General features: G+C 38.9%; 1 protein-coding gene across 1 annotated transcript in view; it reads left to right on the plus strand.

The window, feature by feature from the left end:
* GJD4 (gap junction protein delta 4) overlaps window positions 1-18,902 on the plus strand; it is a 39,019-nt gene extending 20,117 nt beyond the window's left edge. The window contains exons 2-3 of the mRNA XM_072652042.1: window positions 5,899-6,217; window positions 8,130-18,902. Of these exons, the coding sequence (XP_072508143.1) occupies window positions 6,154-6,217; window positions 8,130-9,298 (1,233 nt within the window). The 5' untranslated portion in view covers window positions 5,899-6,153 and the 3' untranslated portion in view covers window positions 9,299-18,902. The remainder of the gene's footprint in view (window positions 1-5,898; window positions 6,218-8,129) is intronic.
* Window positions 18,903-20,382: the final 1,480 nt, after the last annotated feature.

Genomic DNA, 20,382 nt, shown 5'->3' on the forward strand with positions numbered 1-20,382 from the left:
ACAAAAAAGAGAGTAAAATGTCCAAACCATTTGATTCAGAGAGTCCTCTGCTAGGTGTATACCCTAAGATTGTCTATCTTTCAAAGACAAGAAGAAATACAAAAATATTCATAACAATATTTTTCCTGAAAGCAAAAAACTAAAACAAAGTAGATGTTCATTGATGGGAAAATGTTTAAACAAATTGTATCAAAAAATGGAATGGAAAGGCCATGTATAAAAATATTCAAGGAAGTATTGGGAGACTTATGTGAAATGATATGGAATGAAGGGCAAAACAAACCCCACAAAAAATCAAACAACTCTACTCACTGACTACAACAGTGTAAATGGAGAGAACACTAAAACAGAACTGAAGGCTATAACCAAGCTTGGCTCCAAGAATAGTTAATAAAATGTTCCTTCATTTATTGGAGGGGCAGGAGAATGTGGGTACATAGAGCAGATTTACTAGAAGGGCAGTGTGGAATGTTATGTTTGGAAACAATTGTGAAAATAAAGGCATCAGTAAAACAAGCAAAAAAGAAATGAAGACCAAGATTAAAAGACTGAGGAATACCCACTTCGTGGGGTCTGAAACAGAATTAGGAGCCATCCAAAACTACAGAGAAGTATGATAGAAGAAAACCAAGAGACTATAGTATTTTTGAAGTTAATGGAAGAGTTAAATCCCAAAGGAGAGAAGATTGTAAACAATATCAAATATCATGGAGGATGAGGATAGAAAACTATATTAAATTTGGGAACCAGGAGGCTTTGAAGAGCACAATTTACAATAAATAGTGATAGCCAGAGAACCCAGATTTTAAGGGGTTTCAGAAGAGAGTGGCTGACAAGGAAGCAGAGACATTGGCTATGCACACTTAAAAAAAAAGAAATTCAGCGAAGGAGAGCAGAAAAATGGGTACTCATTGTAGCAAGTCAGTCTTTTTATTTTTCCCTAATTGATTCTCTATGGCAATCCTCTCCAAACTGACTCCAAATCTTCTCTTATCTCATCAAATCCTCCCCCACCCCAGAATTAGGGTCATAGTTTAGCTGAGGTAGAACACAATAAAGGAATTCTTCTGGTCTTTGGAAGCTAGGTGGTACAGTGGATAGAGTGTTGGCCTTGGATTGTCAAGAAGACCTAAGTGTAAATCCTGCCTTAGGCACATACTGATTGTATGACTCTGGCCAAGTCATTTCTCCTCTTAGCCTGTTACCTTACAGCACTGACCTCACCTGTGTGTTTCATGAATCAAATATAATATATGGAAAGCACTTTATAAACCTTAAAGCATTAATAAATACTAGTTATTGTTGTTAATATTAATTATGATCAAACTTCCTTTTATAAATACAATCTCAGCCAACATACAGATTCATGAGGGAGCTGTCCTTCTAGTCACCGTCAGGGAGAACCAATTTACCTTTATTCTTGCCAGCTGTGAGGCCTGAGCATGGAGTGTGGGGCCCTTTGGGGAATAACCATCAAAGATAGAAATGTAGAACTCCAGAGCCAACTGACAGCTAAATTTAGTGAGCTGTCTCCTTTGTATTTAGACTGCTGAGTTCTGGTCTTCACAGATTTACTCTTTTTCCATTGGGCTCACATTTTGCCATCAGTCTAGATGCAAAGTAGCTGGGATGCTGGGGCATTTAATCCTCTGGATTGCCTAGGCCTATGGAATAACTACATACCATTGGTGCAATAAGCTATTATTACTTATTTTCTTAATAGGGAAAGTGGATTTAAATATGGAAATGGAACTCAAATGTCAGACAAGTTTATTCTGTTGTGTCTGTACAGCTGCTGAACATTTGTTCTCCATCCAGCATCTTAAAATTTCTTAAAAGTCATCTAAATCTTGAGCAGTGCCAGTAAAACATTCATTTCTCAAATTAGATAATTTAGCAGCTCCTTAAAAAACCCCACACAAACCTAAACAAAAGTCTTAATTACAAGATGCTACAGAACTGTATTGCATTTGACTAAGTACATGTCATCAATCTGCTGCTAGCTCAGTGTTTGGGAGGCTCTGAAGGAAAGTGTGGGGGAGAAAAAGTATTAAACTGCCTGCCAAACTGAAGGTCTACAGAGCTGTTGTGCTGACCTCATTGTTGTATGCCTATGAAACCTGGACAGTCTACGAATACCATGCCTGGAAACTGAATCACTTTCATTTGAATTGTCTTAGGAAGATTCGGAAGATCACCTGGCAGGATAAGATACTGGTCATTGAGGTCTTTTTTCAAGCTTAACTGCCAAACATTCAAACTCTACCCAATGGGATGGCCATGTTCAAATGTCAACATATGTTTGCCTAAAAGACTGTTTTACGGAGAACTCACACCAAGCAAGCACTTGTACGAAGGTCAGAAGAAGCAATACAAGTACACTCTCAAGGTCTTTCTGAAGAACTTTGGAATCAATTGTGAGACATGGGAAATACTGGCACATGACAGCCCAGCGGAGCATGCTCTCATCAAAAAAGCCACTGTGCTCTGTGAGTAAAGCAGAAACGCATTAGCTCAAAAGAAATGGGAGATGCGTTAGGAGACATCTCTACTCCAAATGTTCATATGGACTATTTGTGCCCAACCTGTGGTAGAGTCTTCTGAAACAACCAACCACCATGTTGTAAGTCTGTTTACGCCTGAGGGGGAAAAATCCCCTTTAGACTGCCTTGCCCTCCAGCTCTCTCACCTTTCTTATGCCAGGCCATTGATGCTCAATTGTTTGCCCTTTCAAAACCTTCAGCTGTCACTCTGGGGCCTTGATGCTTCAATATTCTCAAACTGTTGGTAATTCCATGGAGAAGTTCCTTTCTTTTTTCCCCATGGTAACCACTTTCAACACTGAACTCCCATGCTAGACTTTGGAGTAAATGATAAAAAAAAAACAAACAGTCCCTGCCCTCAAGGAACTTAATATCTACTTGCTGCTTCTTGCTCTCTCATATGCCTACCTAAACCTAGGCTTACCTCCTGTCACTCTCATACCTTACTGACCTGTTGGCCTGCCTACCAACATGACCCTCTCCTATTGCCATTGAATGAGTGCTTGTTGACATTATTTTTTGACTTGACTAAGCCTTGGTCCACAACTAACCAGGACATAGCAGAGTCTCACCAATCCTGGATAACTCTGTGATGACATGGTCAAACTTGACTGCTACAGCAACCTTCTCCTATTCCTCTTCATCTGTCCCTAGCTTGTTTTATGCTGAAACCAGGGGGGATATCAACGTTTTCTCTAAGTATCTCCTAGTAGATAACTGAGCCAAAGGAAGATAGAGTCAGTAAGTAGAGGTAGCTTGTGTGGATGATGACAAAGATTGTGTATTGGTAAGATAATGGCTAGGGGATTGAAAATGGAATTGAGGAATTCTTTACTGACATATAATGATACCTGGGCATTTGAATAGATTTCATATTTTTAAAAAATGCTTTTGCATCAATTATCTCAATTGACTCAATACCACACTGTGAAGTAGGTAGGGTAAGCAATACTTCTGTTTTACAGAACAGGAAGATTTATCAAAGTTGAGTGACTTATTCAAGGTCACTCAACTCCATTAAAATGACTATTTGCTTTCACAATAAAAATTAGCGAGTGTGGACAGACAGAGGATGTGGATAATGAAGATCTGGCATTGGAGTCAGAAAGACCTAGGTTTCAAGTCTTGTCTCTAACAAATATTTGCTGTGTTTGACATCATTTTAGTACCCTAGGCTACTCTCTAAGGCTAATTGCAAGGGAAAAACTGATCTGCTTATATAGAGGGGTTTCCTCACCAGGGGTAAAATAAAAACAATCAAGTTTCTTTTTAAATTATTTTCTTGATTCTAAAGTGTCCTTGGCAAGCATAATTTCCCCAAACTTGTTGCATTGGAAGGCAAATAGGTTGTACTTTGCTTTATTCTCAGATCACAATTGCTATTACAGGATTTGTATTTGTTGATCATTTTTCTAAATGTTAATTCTCTTTTTTTAGGTGCCTAACTAGAGTCTGGCAAAACATATCATTTTCAAGGAAGGAGTAGTGGGGCTTGTAGAATAGGGGGAAGTGTTTCTTGGGCAAAGATAAAAAAGAGCTTTGGTGAAACCCTTCTGGGAAATCTTGCTGAGAAATGGCTACTGATTTCCCCTTTCTGTCTCCTCCCCACAAATAGGTTTATCATTGTTATTGTTCAGTCATGTTTGACTCTTCATGACCTCTTTCTGGATTTTCTTGGCAATGATACTAAAGTGGTTTGCCATGTCCTTTTCCAGTTCGTTTTACAGATGAGGAACTGGGGCAAACAGGGTTAAATGACTTGCGCAGGGTCACACAGCTAGTAAATGCCTGAGGCTGGACTGGAACTCGGGAAGATGAGCCTTCCTGATTCTGAGCTCAGTGCTCTATCCACTGTGCCATCTTGAAAATGAGACACACTCAGAAATAAGATTTTATGAAAGTTCAGTCAGTAAAAATGCAGCAAATACAGAAAAATAAAACTTCCTGATTTTAAAATTCCAGAATACTTAAGGGGTGGACTGGTAGAAATTGCAGAAAAGCAGATTTATTGTAGAATTGTTTTTCAATCATGTCTGAGTCTTCATGATCCCATTTGGGGTTTGCTTGGCAAAAATACTGGAGTGGTTTGCCATTTCCTTCTCTAGCTTGTTTTATAGATGAGAAACTGAGGCAAATAGAGTTAAGTGACTTGGAGAAAGAGGTTGGCAAAGGGGGAGGTTTATGTTGGTAGGAAGGCCAGTAGGTCAGTAAGTTATGAGAATGAGTGACAGGAGGCCAGATTTGAAGTCAGGAAGATAAGTCTTCCTGACTCCAGGCCCAGCACTCTACCTGTTGTACCACCTAGCTGCCCCCCACAAATAAGTAGAAATGAGAAGAAAAAAACATCAGGACATTGGAAGGGCACAATTTTTATTATGGGTTTTGCATCTCCAGGTATGTAGGATAGTTTCTTATAAATAATGGTATAAGGGGAATGAGGGGAATTTGGGATACAAATATGATATGAGTAGGATCTTGCAGTCCCATTCAGATACCCATTTATAGGCATTTGGTAAATAGATACTCCATGAGCAATACTGTACTAGGCCTCGGAAGGACGTATCAAAAGGAGAGTATTCCTCCAAGTTTATCATCTAGTTGGGGAAAGAAAGAGAAACATATTCCTGAAATAAGGAAGAGCAATCATGAATTATAAGGTAAGACCAAGTAATATAGTAATGACATATATTCTTACATGTTATAGAAATTTAAAATAAAGATGATGACCATTGTAGTTTGTGACCATGGAATGCTTCATAGAGGAAATGAGTATGAAAACCACAAAAGAAAGAATCATGAGTCCTCTTAATTAGAGCTTGGGGCAGCTGGGTGGTGAAGTGGATAGTGTTGGACTTGGAGTCAGGAGGACCTGAGTTCAAATTTGGCCTCAGACCAAATGTCCCTGGACAAGTTACTTAACCCTGTTTGCCTCAGTTTCCTCATCTGTAAAATGAACTAGAGAAGGAAATGGTGAACCACTCTAGTGTCTGCCAAATAAACCTCAAATGGGGTCATGAATAATCAGATATGGCTAAAATGTTATAGCAACTACAACAGTCAGAGTATGAATGTGGAAATATTTACAAGAAGGGAATAACCAAGAAAGTAACTCCTTTTTGGAAAGAAAAGCCTAAGTGTCTCCTGATTCTTTCAGTTACTGATCTCTACTATTCTGGGAGTGAGGTAATTGATATTTTTGGACCTCTAATAAAATTGCATTGCACATATTCCGAAGGCACCTGACTCTCCCAACTGAGACACGGGAGCAAGGCCAAGAGGTTGGAATGCCCTGGAGAGGGTAAGAATAACTCACAATGGCTTAGATAACTGCTGTCATCTTTTTGTCTCTTTGCAGCTGTCAGGAAATGGGCAGCCTTGGAAGCAACCAGCTTCCCAAAGTTTCAACCTGAGGAAGAAGAAATTGGGCTCCTGTCAATGGACTCGTCACCGGTTCTCTTTGTTTCCCCACACATTTCCAAGCTCCATTGTTGGGCCTCTTTCTAGCTAAAAAGCAAACATATTCTGTGGAATTTTTACTGTATTCTTTTGGTCTGAAAAGTACCACATTCCAAGATCTCCTGCAAGTTGGAGTTTGGGGAATTACTGAAATATGGAACGTTGGGACTTGTTGGGTTTTCTCATCATCACCTTAAATTGCAATGTGACAATTGTGGGTGAGTATTTTCTTTTTAATTCTTTCTCCTTTTCCCCTTTACTAAAAATGACAGAATTCATTGTCTCTCCTGGAACCTGACTTAGTTTCCAATTCTGAGTTTTGCTGGTTGAGCTTTAAAGAACGAGCTTCAATGTTTTTGTCAATAAAGGACCTAGAAATATGTTTCCCCTTCCCTAGGTTCTGGGTTTGCTTCCTTTTTTTCTATTACATTTTGTTCTCATTCCACTGTGATTACTTATGAAGGTCTTCAGTGAAATGCTGTTTGAAATCTTGCCGACTCTCCATTCATTGACACAAGTGCTGTGTTTGAAGACTGGAGCAGGTGGGAAGGGGTATTTTTATACCATACTCAAATTTTCCCATACTCAAATTACCAGGAATGGAGACAATTTTGTGAAAATAAATCATCGTTATCCTTGAAATATATTTTTCTTCCACCATATTTCCCATTTGTTTTTAGGTGTCTTAAATATTTAGCTGATACTCTGCTTTCTTATTCCTTGCAACAAGATGAAGTTGTGTTTTAAAAAACTATACTCTCCTGTGTTTATTTCAACCTTTACCTTTCGTTGCTTCAATAGGCAATAGACTTCACACCCTTTCCTGTCTGTCCTCCCTCTTTCCATTACATGTGATAGTCATAGGATCATTGATCTATAACTGGGAGATTATAATTTGGTCCTTAGAAGTCATCTATTCTGACTCCCTCATTTACATATTGGAAAACTGAGGTTTGGCAGCTAGGTGGTACAGTGGGCAGAGTGTCAGGCCTGAAGTCAGCAATACCTGGATTCCAATCCAGCCTGAGACATTTACTAGCACTGTGACCCTGGGCAAGGCCCTTTTTGCCTCAGTTTCCTCATCTGTAAAATTAGCTGGAGAAGGAAACAACAAACCACTCCAATATCTTTGCCAAGAAAACCCCAAATGGGGTCAGGAAGAGTTGGACAGGGCTTACAGACATGGAGTGACTTGTCCAAGTTCACACAGGTAATAAATGCCAGAGATGGGATTTGAACTTGAGACCTTTGACTCCCAGTGTAATATTCTTTCCTGAGAAAACCTAAAGCATTTTATAAATTCCCTTGGCCACATCCAGTTGATGCAAAATGGTTCTTTGAAGTTAGTCTCCTGGGTAGATTTTGAAAGTTTTTTGATTTTTATTCACTGATGATGGCAACTTTCACAGACTTGGATCTCCCTGCTAGTTTGAATCACTAAGCAGTCAGGATTATCAGATACATTTGAACAAATTCAGTGTGGTTATTTTCAGTCATAAACAGCAATGTTAGATGCTAATTGTGTTCCCCAGCAAAAGTTCTGTGGATTGTTCCTTTGAACAGATATTAGCTACATCCATCTGTAATATAGACAATTACTATGTGGAGCAGAAATCCTTTAAAAAAATCATTTATTTCCTTAAGTAGGTTGTACATGTCCTCTGTAGTCTTGTTTACACCATTAGCTGGCTTAGGAAACACTTTTTTTCAGAGACAATATGAAGATAGATTTCAGCTCTCCCCAGAGACAACTGGACTTTTTAAAAGTTCAAATTAGTAGAGGCTGAATTAATGAATGAAATCTTAATATATGTTCTTTTTTTGGTCTAAGAATGCTGAAGCACTTTAAGAACAAAAACAATATTAGTTTACAAATGGGACAATGAAGTCACATGGAGCTTAAATGCCCTATTCAGAATACCATCCATAGATTTGGGATTTATAATTAAAAAAACAAACCAAAAAGTATATTTACTCTCTCTTTCTCTCTCTACACATGCACACACACACACACACACACACACACACACACACACACACACTCTGTCCCCATGTTCAAACAAAGTTTTTAGAATTTTCTTTAAACTTATTTGGCTGTAATATTTTCCACAACAATTTGCTTTTTTGTAGGGAAGATCTGGCTCATCTTCACTATAATGCTGAGGCTGGTGGTCATCATTTTGGCAGGCTACCCAATCTACCAAGATGAACAGGAGAGATTTGTCTGTAATACTTTGCAGCCAGGATGCTCCAATGTATGCTATGACATGTTTTCTCCTGTATCCCATTTCCGCTTTTGGCTGATCCAGAATGTGTCTGTTCTCCTACCATACATCATGTTTAGTGTGTTTGTCCTTCACCAAGGTGCCCTACATGCTGCACTGGGGGCCCGCCAACCAGATTGTTGTAGAAGAGAGCATAGCTCTGGCCAGAGAGCAGTGAAGGGGCTCTACCCAAGGGCTGGCTGTTCTCATCTAAATGTCCCGGACTTTTCCACTGCATACATAATACAGCTTCTTTTGCGGATCTTGACTGAAGCAGCTTTTGCTGGTTCCCAATACTATCTCTTTGGATTTTGGGTTCCAAAACGATTCTCCTGCTACCACTCCCCTTGTACAAGCATGGTGGATTGCTATATCTCCCGACCCACAGAGAAATCAATCATGATGCTTTTTATTTGGGGAGTCAATGCTCTATCCTTCCTCCTAAGTTTTGTTGACCTGACTTGTAGCATGCAGAGATGGCTAAGGAGGAAGCATCTGGCAAAACAGGTGATAAAAAATGCTTGTGTCAATGAGGAGCATGGCTCTCCAAACATCTCTCCTGGTGAAGCCATGAACTATTTGACCTCAGAGCTAGAACAGGAACCTTCACACCTGGTGAAGAGGTCTAGTCCGACTAGTGAGAATGGTGAGTGGCCTGAGTCTAGAGGGGAAGATGTATCCCTTCATCCTGTGGTGTGGCCCAAAGATGCAGCTTCCAGGTCAAACCTCAACAGTCCAAGCAATAAGTCCTGTTCATTGGGAAGAATGACTTTTCCAGATGAAGATGGCAGTGAGATGATGTCCAGTGGCAGTGAACTGCAAAGGATAACTCCTAAACAGTTTCAGGGCAGACCTGTCAAAGAGATGGCTCAGGCTCCCAGGTCAAAAGACAGTCCCCAACTTGGAGAACTTGCTTCGGCCCCACGAAGCAGACTTGGAGGGCATTATTCATCCAGTGAGCTGAAACCTTCTGCTTCTCAGGTGAGCTGTGGCAGCCCTAGCTACCTGAGGGCCAAAAAGTCTGAATGGGTATAAAAAGATGATACCCAGGTGGATATGAAGGTCTGAGAAAGAAGGCCTAGCTAAGGCCTCCAGTATCTGCAGCCATAGTCATGGCAGATGGAAACCACAAGAAAGATACAACCTCAGATTTGACACGTGCAAATATCCAGGCAGGAATGATGAGCAGAAAGCAAATCTGGCCAAGGAGAAAGACAGGCTATACAGGAAACTCAGACCAGTTCTCTTCAGAGATTTAATTTCGATAAAGTCAGCTGCTGGAAAATAAGATTTATTTTATGCTTTCTAAAGTTTGGAAACTGTCCCAAGGAATATCACTCTAAGTCCACAATATTACTTATTTTGATGGCACTTTTTGTTCCTATTTCACCATGAAAGCCTAACTCTAGGCAAAAATGATTCAGCTGAGGCACAAAATTGAATTGAAAAACTAATTTTAAGCTTATCTTTAGTAATACGCTTGAATAGTTTCTCTGAATACTTTAAAGGAATATCACATGGGACCACTTTGTTTTAAAAAGTACAACATGCACCTCAAGACTTTGTAAGTACAAAAGATGAAATGGTGAGACTGTATCAGTGCCTACAAAAGTATCACTGAATGTCTAGACCCCATTGGCAACATTTGAATGCTAACCAGGAAGTTTATAATGAAACAACTGGAAAGTTTTAGGTCGCTGCTAAACTTATTCTTGAGATGTAGAGTTAGTCTAGCTAATTATCTTCTAATATGTTTAGTATGGAGTGTTTTCCCTTGTACTAATAGAGCTCAACTGTGCCTTCATGGGTCATGGGGAAGCAGTTCATTGTTTTCTGGGAGAGAAAAGACTTAGGGCCTACTGAGAATCGGAATTACAGAACATGAGATTTGGTAGGAAACGTAGCTACCATCTCCTCTGACCTCATTTAAATAGTTTTAATAACTATGGATGTTGCTGTGTAGGGTACTTAACTCTTATGTGGTACTTCCTCCTGTCTGGAAGGGGAAGATCCTCCCTCTGGATCTTGCCCTTCCTACGGTGGAGTCTAGAGATCCAATCAGCTACACCTTATTATTACTACTCGGTGACTTTTAGTGCAGTAGAGTGGCCCTCAGATGCATTGGCTTCTTCCTCAACTGTTTCATGGAGTTCATTGCTGATGCAGTTATTAATACTATCATAATAGCTCAGAGTTCCTAGTTAGAAAAGTTCCTAACATTCAGACAGAGGTTTGGATTTCTTTCTTAATGTAAAGTTTTGTGTCTACCTAAATCTTGAGGAAATAATCAAGATACAGGAAATGATTATGACTCAGGGGTGGGAAACCTGTGGCCTGGATTGGATTCAGAGGACTGTACTTGAGGACCTAGAGGGCTACATATGGCCTCGAGGCCACAGGTTCCCCACCCCTGGTTTAGGTAGAAGAAGTGAGTAGAGTCTGTTACAGTGACTGTAACTAGGTAGGCATATAGGAAGGAGAAGTTCAGGAATGAACATCATTCTATTGTGGGGAGAAGATTGAATGAAGTGAGCTCCTCTGATAGTTGTAGTCTGAACCTTCTGTTCTGAAGTGCTTGCATGGCCTGGTAGCCCCCTCTGCCTCTCCTTTATTCTATAAGAGCTCAGCTCTTCTTTCAGATTCACTTTTTCAGTTTCTTCATTACTTGTTGACCCTACTTTCCAGTTTGGCTCATTAAATCCCTGCTAAGGGAAGCTGAACATGTTGCCTCCTCCCTGCTGCTCAATTCTTGCTGTCCTCTTGGTCTCTCAAAAGCTATGTATGTCCCCATTCACCTTCCAGCCCTAAATAGAACAGCCAGAGAATGAATGGTTTTCACTTTGAAATACAAACCCTAGGAAGCCAGTCACTTATCATTCCCTTGTTAAGCAGTAGTTAGGAAACTGAGGCACAGAAAGGTGTGTGACTTACCTAAGGTCACACAGCTAATGAAACACAGACCATGGATTCCCACTCGACTCTTCTATGGAATTCAAACCCAAGAACTCTTTCTGCCCAAACAGAAGACATTGATTGATGTGCTCATCTGGATACATAATAGTAGTATGTCTACAATGCCAGTCTCTTCCTCAACTTTCTCATCTATAAAATGAGGCTAATAACACTGGCTCTGATACTTTCTAGGCTATGTAACCATGAGCAAGTCACTTAAATTCCTAATATTGGTTTCTTCTTCTGTAAAATGTGGATAATAACTGTAGCACTTCCTACCTTGTGAAGAAATCCCTTTGTAAGCCTTCAAGAGCTATATAAACATGACCTCCTCCTCTTGTTGCTATCATCACTTCACCTCTGTTTGTCTCATTTTTCTTATCTGTAAATTGGGAACAATAAGAGCACCTACCTCTTAGGGTTGTTGTGAGTCTAGTGAGATAATGATTGTAAAGCACTAGTACAATGACTGTCATATAGTGTTATGTGGATGTCATCTTCATCATCATCATCATCATCATCATCGTCATCACCATCATCATCACTGTATCAATAGAAAGCCTATTAGCTTTTGGATTATCTAGACTTTAAAAATCAGCATTACTAGTTGAATTTTAATATTACAACACACTTAAATATATTATGTCTCAGCAAGACAGAATTGTTGGAAATAAACGTAGATGGAATTTTTTTAAAAGCATATCTTTCACTGTTAAGTGTGGCAAATGAGTAAATAATGCATTGGGGTACAGGATGGTGCAGAGATCACTTCTTTTTCTATGTTTCTATGTTGTTGTTCTATATTTGTTTTAGTTGTATCTGACTCTTCTTGACTCATCTGGGGTTTTCTTAGTAAAGATACTGGAGTGGTTTGACTCCAACTTATTTTACAGATGAGAAAACTGAGGCAAACGGGGTTAAGTGATTTGCCCAGCATCACACAACTATCTTTAAATGACTACATAGTCTTTACTCTGTGGAAGGGGATAGTCTTGCTATTTGAATACTGTAACATGATTTATTTATCTCAAAATTGTTAGTCTAGTCCCTAGGAGGGTTCTTCACAGAGTTCTAGGGTTAGAGTATAAGAAATGTTCTAGCACCAATGAAGCCTGTGATTGAAACTGACCAGCAAGACTTGGGAGCAGTACTCCCACCCTAAGACTCAATGCTGCAGGCCCTCGTGCATATGGACAAATGCTGGAAGGTAAGTGGTAAAACTGATACACTAATGCCTTGTTGGTGGACCTGTGAACTCACTCAATGATTTAAGACACTTACAATACAAATTATATGTAGTCCATATGTATATATGTATATTACATATAATAATGTATATTATATACGTGTGTGTGTAGGTAGATGGCATGTTTGATCATGAGCCCTTTGGGAATCATAGTTAGTCATTTTATAGACCAAAATTTTTAAGTCTTTCAAGATTGATAATCTTTACAATATTGCTGTTAGCGTGTATGGTGTTCTCTTTGTTCTGCCCACTTCACTGCATCAGTTTATGCAAGCCTTCCCAGGTTGTTCTGAAACCACACCCAATATCATTTCTCACAGCACAGTAGTATTCTGTCATAATCATATAACACAGTTTGTTCAATCATTCCTCAATTCATGGGTATCCCCTAAGTTTAAAATTCTTTGCCACCACAAAAGAGCTGCCATAACTATTTTTGTACATATGGATCTTTTGCCTCTTTCTTTGATCTCTTTGGGGGTATAGACCTAGTACAGGTATCACTGGGTCAAAGGTATGCACAGTGTAATAGCTTCCTGGACATAATCCCAAATTGCTTTCCAGAATTGTTGGATGAGTTCACAGATCCATCAATAGGGCATTAGTGTATCTATTTTCCCACTTACCTTGTAGCATTTGCCATTTACTTTTTTGGAGGGGGTCATCTTAACCAATTGGATGGGTATGAGGTAGTACTTCAGAGTTCTTTTAATTTGCATGAAGTGTCATAGTAGATAGAGCACCAGGCCTGGAATCAGGAAGAGCTGAGTTCAAATCCAGTCTCAGACACTTACTGGCTGTGTGACCCTGGGCAAAGCACTAAACCCTGTTTGCCTCAGTTCCTCATCTGTAAAATTGGCTGAAGAAGAAAATGGCAAACCACTCCAATATGTCTGCCAAGAAAACCCTAAATGAGGTCATGAAGAGTCAGAAAAACAAGCCAAAACACATAACACAATTATTAGAGATTTTCACTTTTTATATGACTATTGATAGCTTTGATGTCTTCCTCTGAAAATTGCTTAGTCATATTCTTTGACCCCTAATTATTTGAGGAATGTATTATTTTTTAATTACAAAATTATTTTGAAGTCCATAAGTCCCTCAGAGCAACTTGGGCATAGAAGATTCAAATTGAGAACGCCCCTAAATGAACACAATGGCTCTGGAAGGTAAATCAGATTAACAAGAATTTCTTGTGTGCTTATGACATGCCAGGGCACTCTCCAATTTTGTGGATGACTGTTAGTGAGTAATTGGATACATAATGAATGATGTGTTTGTGTGTGCGTGTGTGTGTGTGTGTGTGTGTGTGTGTGTGTGTGTGTGTGGTGTCACTGAGATATCATTTATTCCTCCTCCCCACCATAATCTTGATTATAGTGTCAAGATTATGACATATTCTTCTTTGGGTATCAAACCTATTTTTGAGAACTTCAAGGGAAAGAAACTCTTCAATCTTCTTCAAAGTCCTATCCTAAACCAAAACTCTCAATCTGTAAAATCATGCATTTCTTCCTATTTGCTCTTTTCTCCTTACCTTTCCACAGTCTGTACCACATACCTGAAATATATTCCTTCTTCACTTCCACCTCTTGGAATTGCTAGTGTTCTAGGCATAGTCCTTCTACATGTATGTTCCACCCAAGCTCATGGTACCTACCTTCCCATCAAAATAATCTTGCATCTGTTTTTTTGTATACACCAACATATATGGATGTTGCTTCCCTCAGTTAGACTGTAAGCTTCTCGAGGGTAGAGACTATTTCCTGTTTTGTCTTTGTATCCCTAATTCCTAGAGCAGTACCTGGTACAAAATAAGTGCTTAATAAATACTCATTGATTAATTTGCTTTGAAAACAAGTTTCATTTTTGCTGGCTTAACTTGCACTCCATATTGGGTACACTCTCTAGGTGAAGTTAGAGCCATAATTGGAAACCTTCTGAGCAGGGTAAAGACATTTGGGGGAGATGCAGATCAATGTCAAGGGTAACCGAAGAAAGGACCCTTTCTCCTCTGGGGGCTGGAGGGGAAAGGTCAACCTAGGAGAGGACACCATAGTGATGGGAAACTGAGAGTGGTGGCTGTGCTGTATGATGACCCAAGTTACAGGATACATTATGCAGTGAGACTTTGGAAAAGGTGGCTGTATCATGTAGCGGCATGGGCTAGCAGAAGAATTGCAGATGTGGAGACAATGGGCGCTCCCTGGATGTTGGTGCTCTGGGGCAAAGTCACATTGGTTCCATGTTATTACAGCTTTGGGTAAAGGATATTTCATGCTCATAGAACTTTTAATAGGGAAGAGCTGCTAAGTCATCCAAAGGGTGTTTTTATCCTTACAACATAATTTTACTTTTGTCCATATACTGCTATGTAGTGTTCTATTGTTTCATATAAATATTTTTTATTGAACTAGATTTAGAGCTGCTTGGGAGCATAAATTACCACCTGGTTTTCCTTAGTATCTCCTATCTCCCCTTAAATAAGGCTGAGGACATAGCAGTATTTAAAAAATATTTGGTAACTCGTTGACTAATCTCATAGAAGAGAAGGCCAAGCATATTTATGTTTTCTCATTCAGATGAACTTAGATTTTATATCCTTTATAAGCCTTTCTGTTCAAGAGCCAAACCAAGAAGTCTAATCTAGAGCCAGAACTACAGCATTTTCTCCTTCTTACTCTACCCTGAAGGGAGAAGAGAATGAGGGGCTATTTAGTTCAGGAAAACTGAGGTCAATATCCAATCTCTCCTTCCTTCTGCCTCTTGGAACTCTTGTTTCTCTTCCAGGTCCAACTCAAATTCTGTCTCATATTCCCCAGTCACTGGTATTTATATTTTATATGGTGACTTAGTTGTGAACTTGCTGTATACCTGCTCCCAGAGAGCAGAGGTGGCCTCACTCTGAAATTTGTATCCTCAGGGTCTTGCCTAGTATCTGGCACCTAGTAGGAACTTAATACTTTCTGACTGATTTGATTATTTTTGAATCTATGTAAATTTTTTTTGATGATTTTTGAATTTTTTTTTTGATTCTATATAAATTTTGGAGCTTGTGAAACTTTTTCTCCTGAAGAAAAAAGTGATTTTCAATTCCATTCAACATGTATTTCTGAGGACCTACTATTGACACCAAGGAGAATGCAAAGGTGAACATGGTGTGATCATTGTCTTCAATGAACTTTCAGTTTAGTTAGCAATGGGCAATAATCCAGTAAGCCTAATACAGTGCAGATTGTTTAGTATTATTGTATCATATTAAAAGTGGATGAAGGCATGACATGCTATGAGAGTTGTTAGGGGTAAAGCATCCCTTCAGGGGAGGGGAGATCATGAAAGGGTTGATATTGGAGTCAAGCCTGGATATATAGGAAGGATTCCAATTGGTAGATATGTGGGGGTAGAGTATTCTAGGAATATGGACTAAGGGTGTGAATAAGGAGAGGGAAGGGGGAAAGAATAGGAAAAAGAACAGAAAAAAGAACAGAAAGTACTATTATATTTTCTCCATAACGCCCAAAAACCTCTTAATTCTGCAAACTCACTTCACCCTTGGACTTCACACACTGGAAATACTCTCTATCTCTCTGGTCCCTCCCTTTGATTGATTGGTTTCTCCCAGAAGCTCCATTTTAAAGAAGTCCAGATCAGCTATGTCTTCATTCATTTCCAGGCTGCACTCCATACTCCACTGGACCTTCTCTACCTTCTTCCCTGTTCTCCCCACCAGTTTTTCCTTGACAGATACTTTCATCTCTGTCACCACCCCCTTTTCAGCTACTTTTTATTTGTTTTCTTCCCCCTGTAGACTATAAACTCCTTGAGGACAGTGACTATCTTTCTTTCTGCTTGTATTGTATTCTCAGCCCTTAGCACAGTTTCTGGAGCATAGTAAGAATTTAATAAAAGCTCAATGGCTTGTTCTTGACATGTAGGTTGGTTGGGTTAGACCATAGGGTTTGTAAAGGAAAAATGTGAAAATAGGCTATAAAAGAAGGTTGGAACTAGATTGTGGGTGGTGTTTAGGGCAGAGATGATTTCATTTGTGGTTTTGTATCCCTAATCATTAACAGAAAAGAGATGCTTAATAAATGCTTGTGGAATAAATGAACAGTCAGACTTATGCATCAGCATAATCAATATGGCGGTGATATAGAGTAGAGAGAGTAGAGGCAGAAAGAATGGAGACCAAGAGAACAGTTAGAAGATTATTGTCAATAATGCAATCAATGGTTCCCTAAACTAGAGTGGTCATAGGGCATGACATGGGGGCAGTGGGGGAGAGGAACACTATGGCAACAAGACTTGGCATTTGTATGGATGTGAAGGTCAAAGGGATAAGAAAAAGAACTCCAGTTTTCTACCTGGTTTACTGGAAGAACAGTAACAGGCATAAGAAAGGAAAGCAGATTATAAGGCAAGAATTGTAAGTTCAGGTTAGAAGCTACTGAGTTTATGGAGTTATTCAATAGGTCAGCAGAAATATCAGTAGTTAGAAATGATTTCCAGAGAGAGGTAAGGGTTATATATCTGACTGCTGCATGCACAGCCCATATTTTATAATGTTTAGTAGATGAGAGAGGATGGAGGAAGGGGTATGGCTGAACTGATAGTTTAAAAAAATGTTGGTTTTGAAAAGGGTTTGTGGGTATTAAAGCAAGCAATAAGGGCACAGGTGGTGGACAGAGATCCTTGAAGTGTTAAAAGACCTGCGCAAGGCTAGAGGGATCCAAGACTGCTAGCTGGTCCTCTAATAGAGGTCCTTACCTTGGAGTTCAGAAACTTGTTTTTTTTCAAAAAATGTTTTTAAAACTGTCACCATAATTGGTTTCTCTTACAATCATATGCATTTATTTTGTCCTTAAAATTTTATTATTTAATTTTATTCATTCTTCTGAGATGGGTGGTTGATCCATAGGTTTCACCAGATAGCCAAAGTTTTGATATGAAACAGATAAGAACTGCTATCTGAAGAACTTATGGAGGGACATGGAGATAAAAGCATGGGTAGCTTGTACATATATGACATTGTGAGTCTGCTGTAATATCGAGTGCATGGAGATTCTATCACACATATGCACATCTTTATGAGTATCTATAATAGGATAAACAAAAATTTGTTAAACATCTATTAATTATACCACATGGTTCTAAGGAGACATACATAGCCAAAAATGGGCATTGCTTTTTTAGGTCTGGGAAAGATACTTAAATTAACTACTCAAATTTATAAAAGAAAAACAACAATCAACATCTCATCCTCCCATCTCTTGGCTTAAAAATATCCAATGGATAATAGCCAACTCTTGGCAATATATCTCTGGGATATGTTATTGGAAACTATTGCAGCTGCTGCCCTTTTTGTGCTGTGGTATTAATGCAGAGATTATCTTTGTATTCAAGATGAGTGAAGAGGAAATGAGCTGTGAAGTATATTTAATGCCAGGATTAACATGAAGCATAGACTATTTATTATCAGTAGAAGTCAGATTTTTGTGAGAATTCATGGGTGAAATACTAATGAATATTTTTCTTAAGGAGGAAAGTTTCCCAAACTGCTGTTTCCTTCCATTTGTCCCATCTTACCTCATGTTTCTTCTTCTTTTCCAATGGGTGAGGGCATCTCCAGTATTCTTGATAGGTATCTTGCCACTGGACCCAGATGACTCTGAAGGAGAAAGTGAGGCTGGTGACTTCGCACAACCCTCCCTCACTTAAATCCAATTCACTTGCAAGTCATGGCATCACCTCCCTGATGTCATGATCTCTTTGAGAATGAAGGACAAGATATGTCCTTCACTAATATAGAACACTAATATAGAAACTTGCTTTCCCTCAGATTATAGTATGATTTGCCACAAATTTTGAGGTGAGTGTGAGATGAAAGGGGGCAAAAGGAGACTATTGGATAAAAGATTAGATTCATAATTACCTTTCTAGATCTTTGTGTGGTCTAGTGTGTCGCAAATTAAAACAAAATTGTTCTGCACTTCAGAGGCAAATAAAGCATTGCCTCTCTCTGAATGACCTGGCAGTGTACAGTGGAAAGAGAGAGCCAGTCTCAGTGCTAGGAAAGCCTAGCTTCAAATCCAGCTTCTGATACATATTAGCTATACTACCACAAACATGTAATTTAACCCCTCTGTGCTCTAGCCTAGGCGACTCCAAGATTAAGTTGTAGAGAATGGGGTGACCTGCACTGGTAGAGGGAGTTTCTTCAATGGAGAATTCCCTGTATCAGTGACTTCATAGGTCCAGCCCCTGTCCTATCTGCTCTGTAAACATGCAGTATTTTATAAGGAAAAAAGAAAAAAAAGGAACTATGTTGAGTTCCTTGGATGTAAATGCTAGATTATCAGATCTGTAGAAAAGCAATTAATGAATTACTAAATCCATTTGAACAAATTCCAATAACTGCTTCTGGAGAAAAATTAACGATTGTACTCAGCAAGGCATGGTGGCATATGCCCATAATTCCTGCTACTAGAGAGGTTAGTGGGTCATTTGTGACCAAAGGTTCTGAGCTATAATAGGGTATTCAGTCTGGGACCTATATGGTGAACCCCAAGACTGAGAGGAAATGAAGATTCCTAAGGAGAGTAAATCGTGTCAGATCAGAATTGGAACAGGTCAAAGCTCTGTCTTGCCCATCAGCAGTGAAAGTTTGTCCTTCATGGTTCCTGGGCATTATCTTGAAGAACATACATACATACATACATACATACATACATACACATACATATATAATTTCTATATATCATGTATTATACATACATATGTGTAGGTATGAAGGTACACATGTATGTATATGTGTGCATATATACATACATACACATACATATATAATGTTACTCTAATGAACTCACATTACTTTGATATACATATACACGTATATGATACACATATACACATACACAGACTTTGCACATAAGAGAATTATACTGATTAATGTATTGCTCCTCTCTCATATTTTCAAGGTTAAATTCCAGACATTTATTGTAAAGATTGGTCCAACAACATATTGCAATGTTTAAAGAGATCTGAATTCTAGACAGAGGCTTTTAAATCCACCAGCAGAAATTTCCACCTGCTGAGACAAAAATGAGAGAGTGATTACAAGGACTCAGGAAATTGTCCGTAAAGCAGTCTGGGATCAGGCAAGAAAAGTGGCATTTACAGAACTGTTCCAAGTGACTTGGAAAAACTGGTATTGCTGCCGTTTGAACATGTCTTGAATGCTGTTTGCATTTAGGGTAAGGCAGGTGATAAAGAGAATGGCGGTATTTTCCAACTGAGGAGATGGAATATACAGGCTTCTCAGGAGCAGACTTGTAGAAGATATTGAAAGTACTGTAAATATTTCTTACTCATCACATGAATACAAATCATAGAAGTAAGGTGGGCAAGAAATCTTGGTCAAATACTGTCAGTTTTATTTTTGTACTGCTACTGAATAATTGTTTCCTGGAAAGAAACTGAAAGATATGTTCATTTTCCTCCTAATTTGAAATAACTTTTTGTCTTTCCTATCTATCACAATTCAAATGTCTTCCTTGGGAAAATCTTTTAAATTGAGTTATTATATTTATATAGAACCTTGGAGTAGGATTTAAGATGAACCAGATTCAAGCACCATCTCAAATTATTACTAACTAGCTCTGTGACCCTGAAGCAAGTTACCACCTGTCAGAACCTCAGTTTACTTTTCTATAAAATTAAGCACTAACTCACAGCATCGTTATGGAAACCAAATGAGCACCATATAAATGTGAGTTGCAATTTTTGTTTTTATCATATATTGTCAACGGAGGAAAAATATAGGAATGGCTGAAACATACTTTACTCTTAGGTGCAATGCTTACAAACAGAACTGGGAGTAAGTACTTGATTTCTCATAAACTAAACAAAGATGGGATGA

Source organism: Notamacropus eugenii, chromosome 3 (genome assembly GCF_028372415.1).
Source record: "Notamacropus eugenii isolate mMacEug1 chromosome 3, mMacEug1.pri_v2, whole genome shotgun sequence".
Taxonomy (NCBI): Eukaryota; Metazoa; Chordata; class Mammalia; order Diprotodontia; family Macropodidae; genus Notamacropus; species Notamacropus eugenii.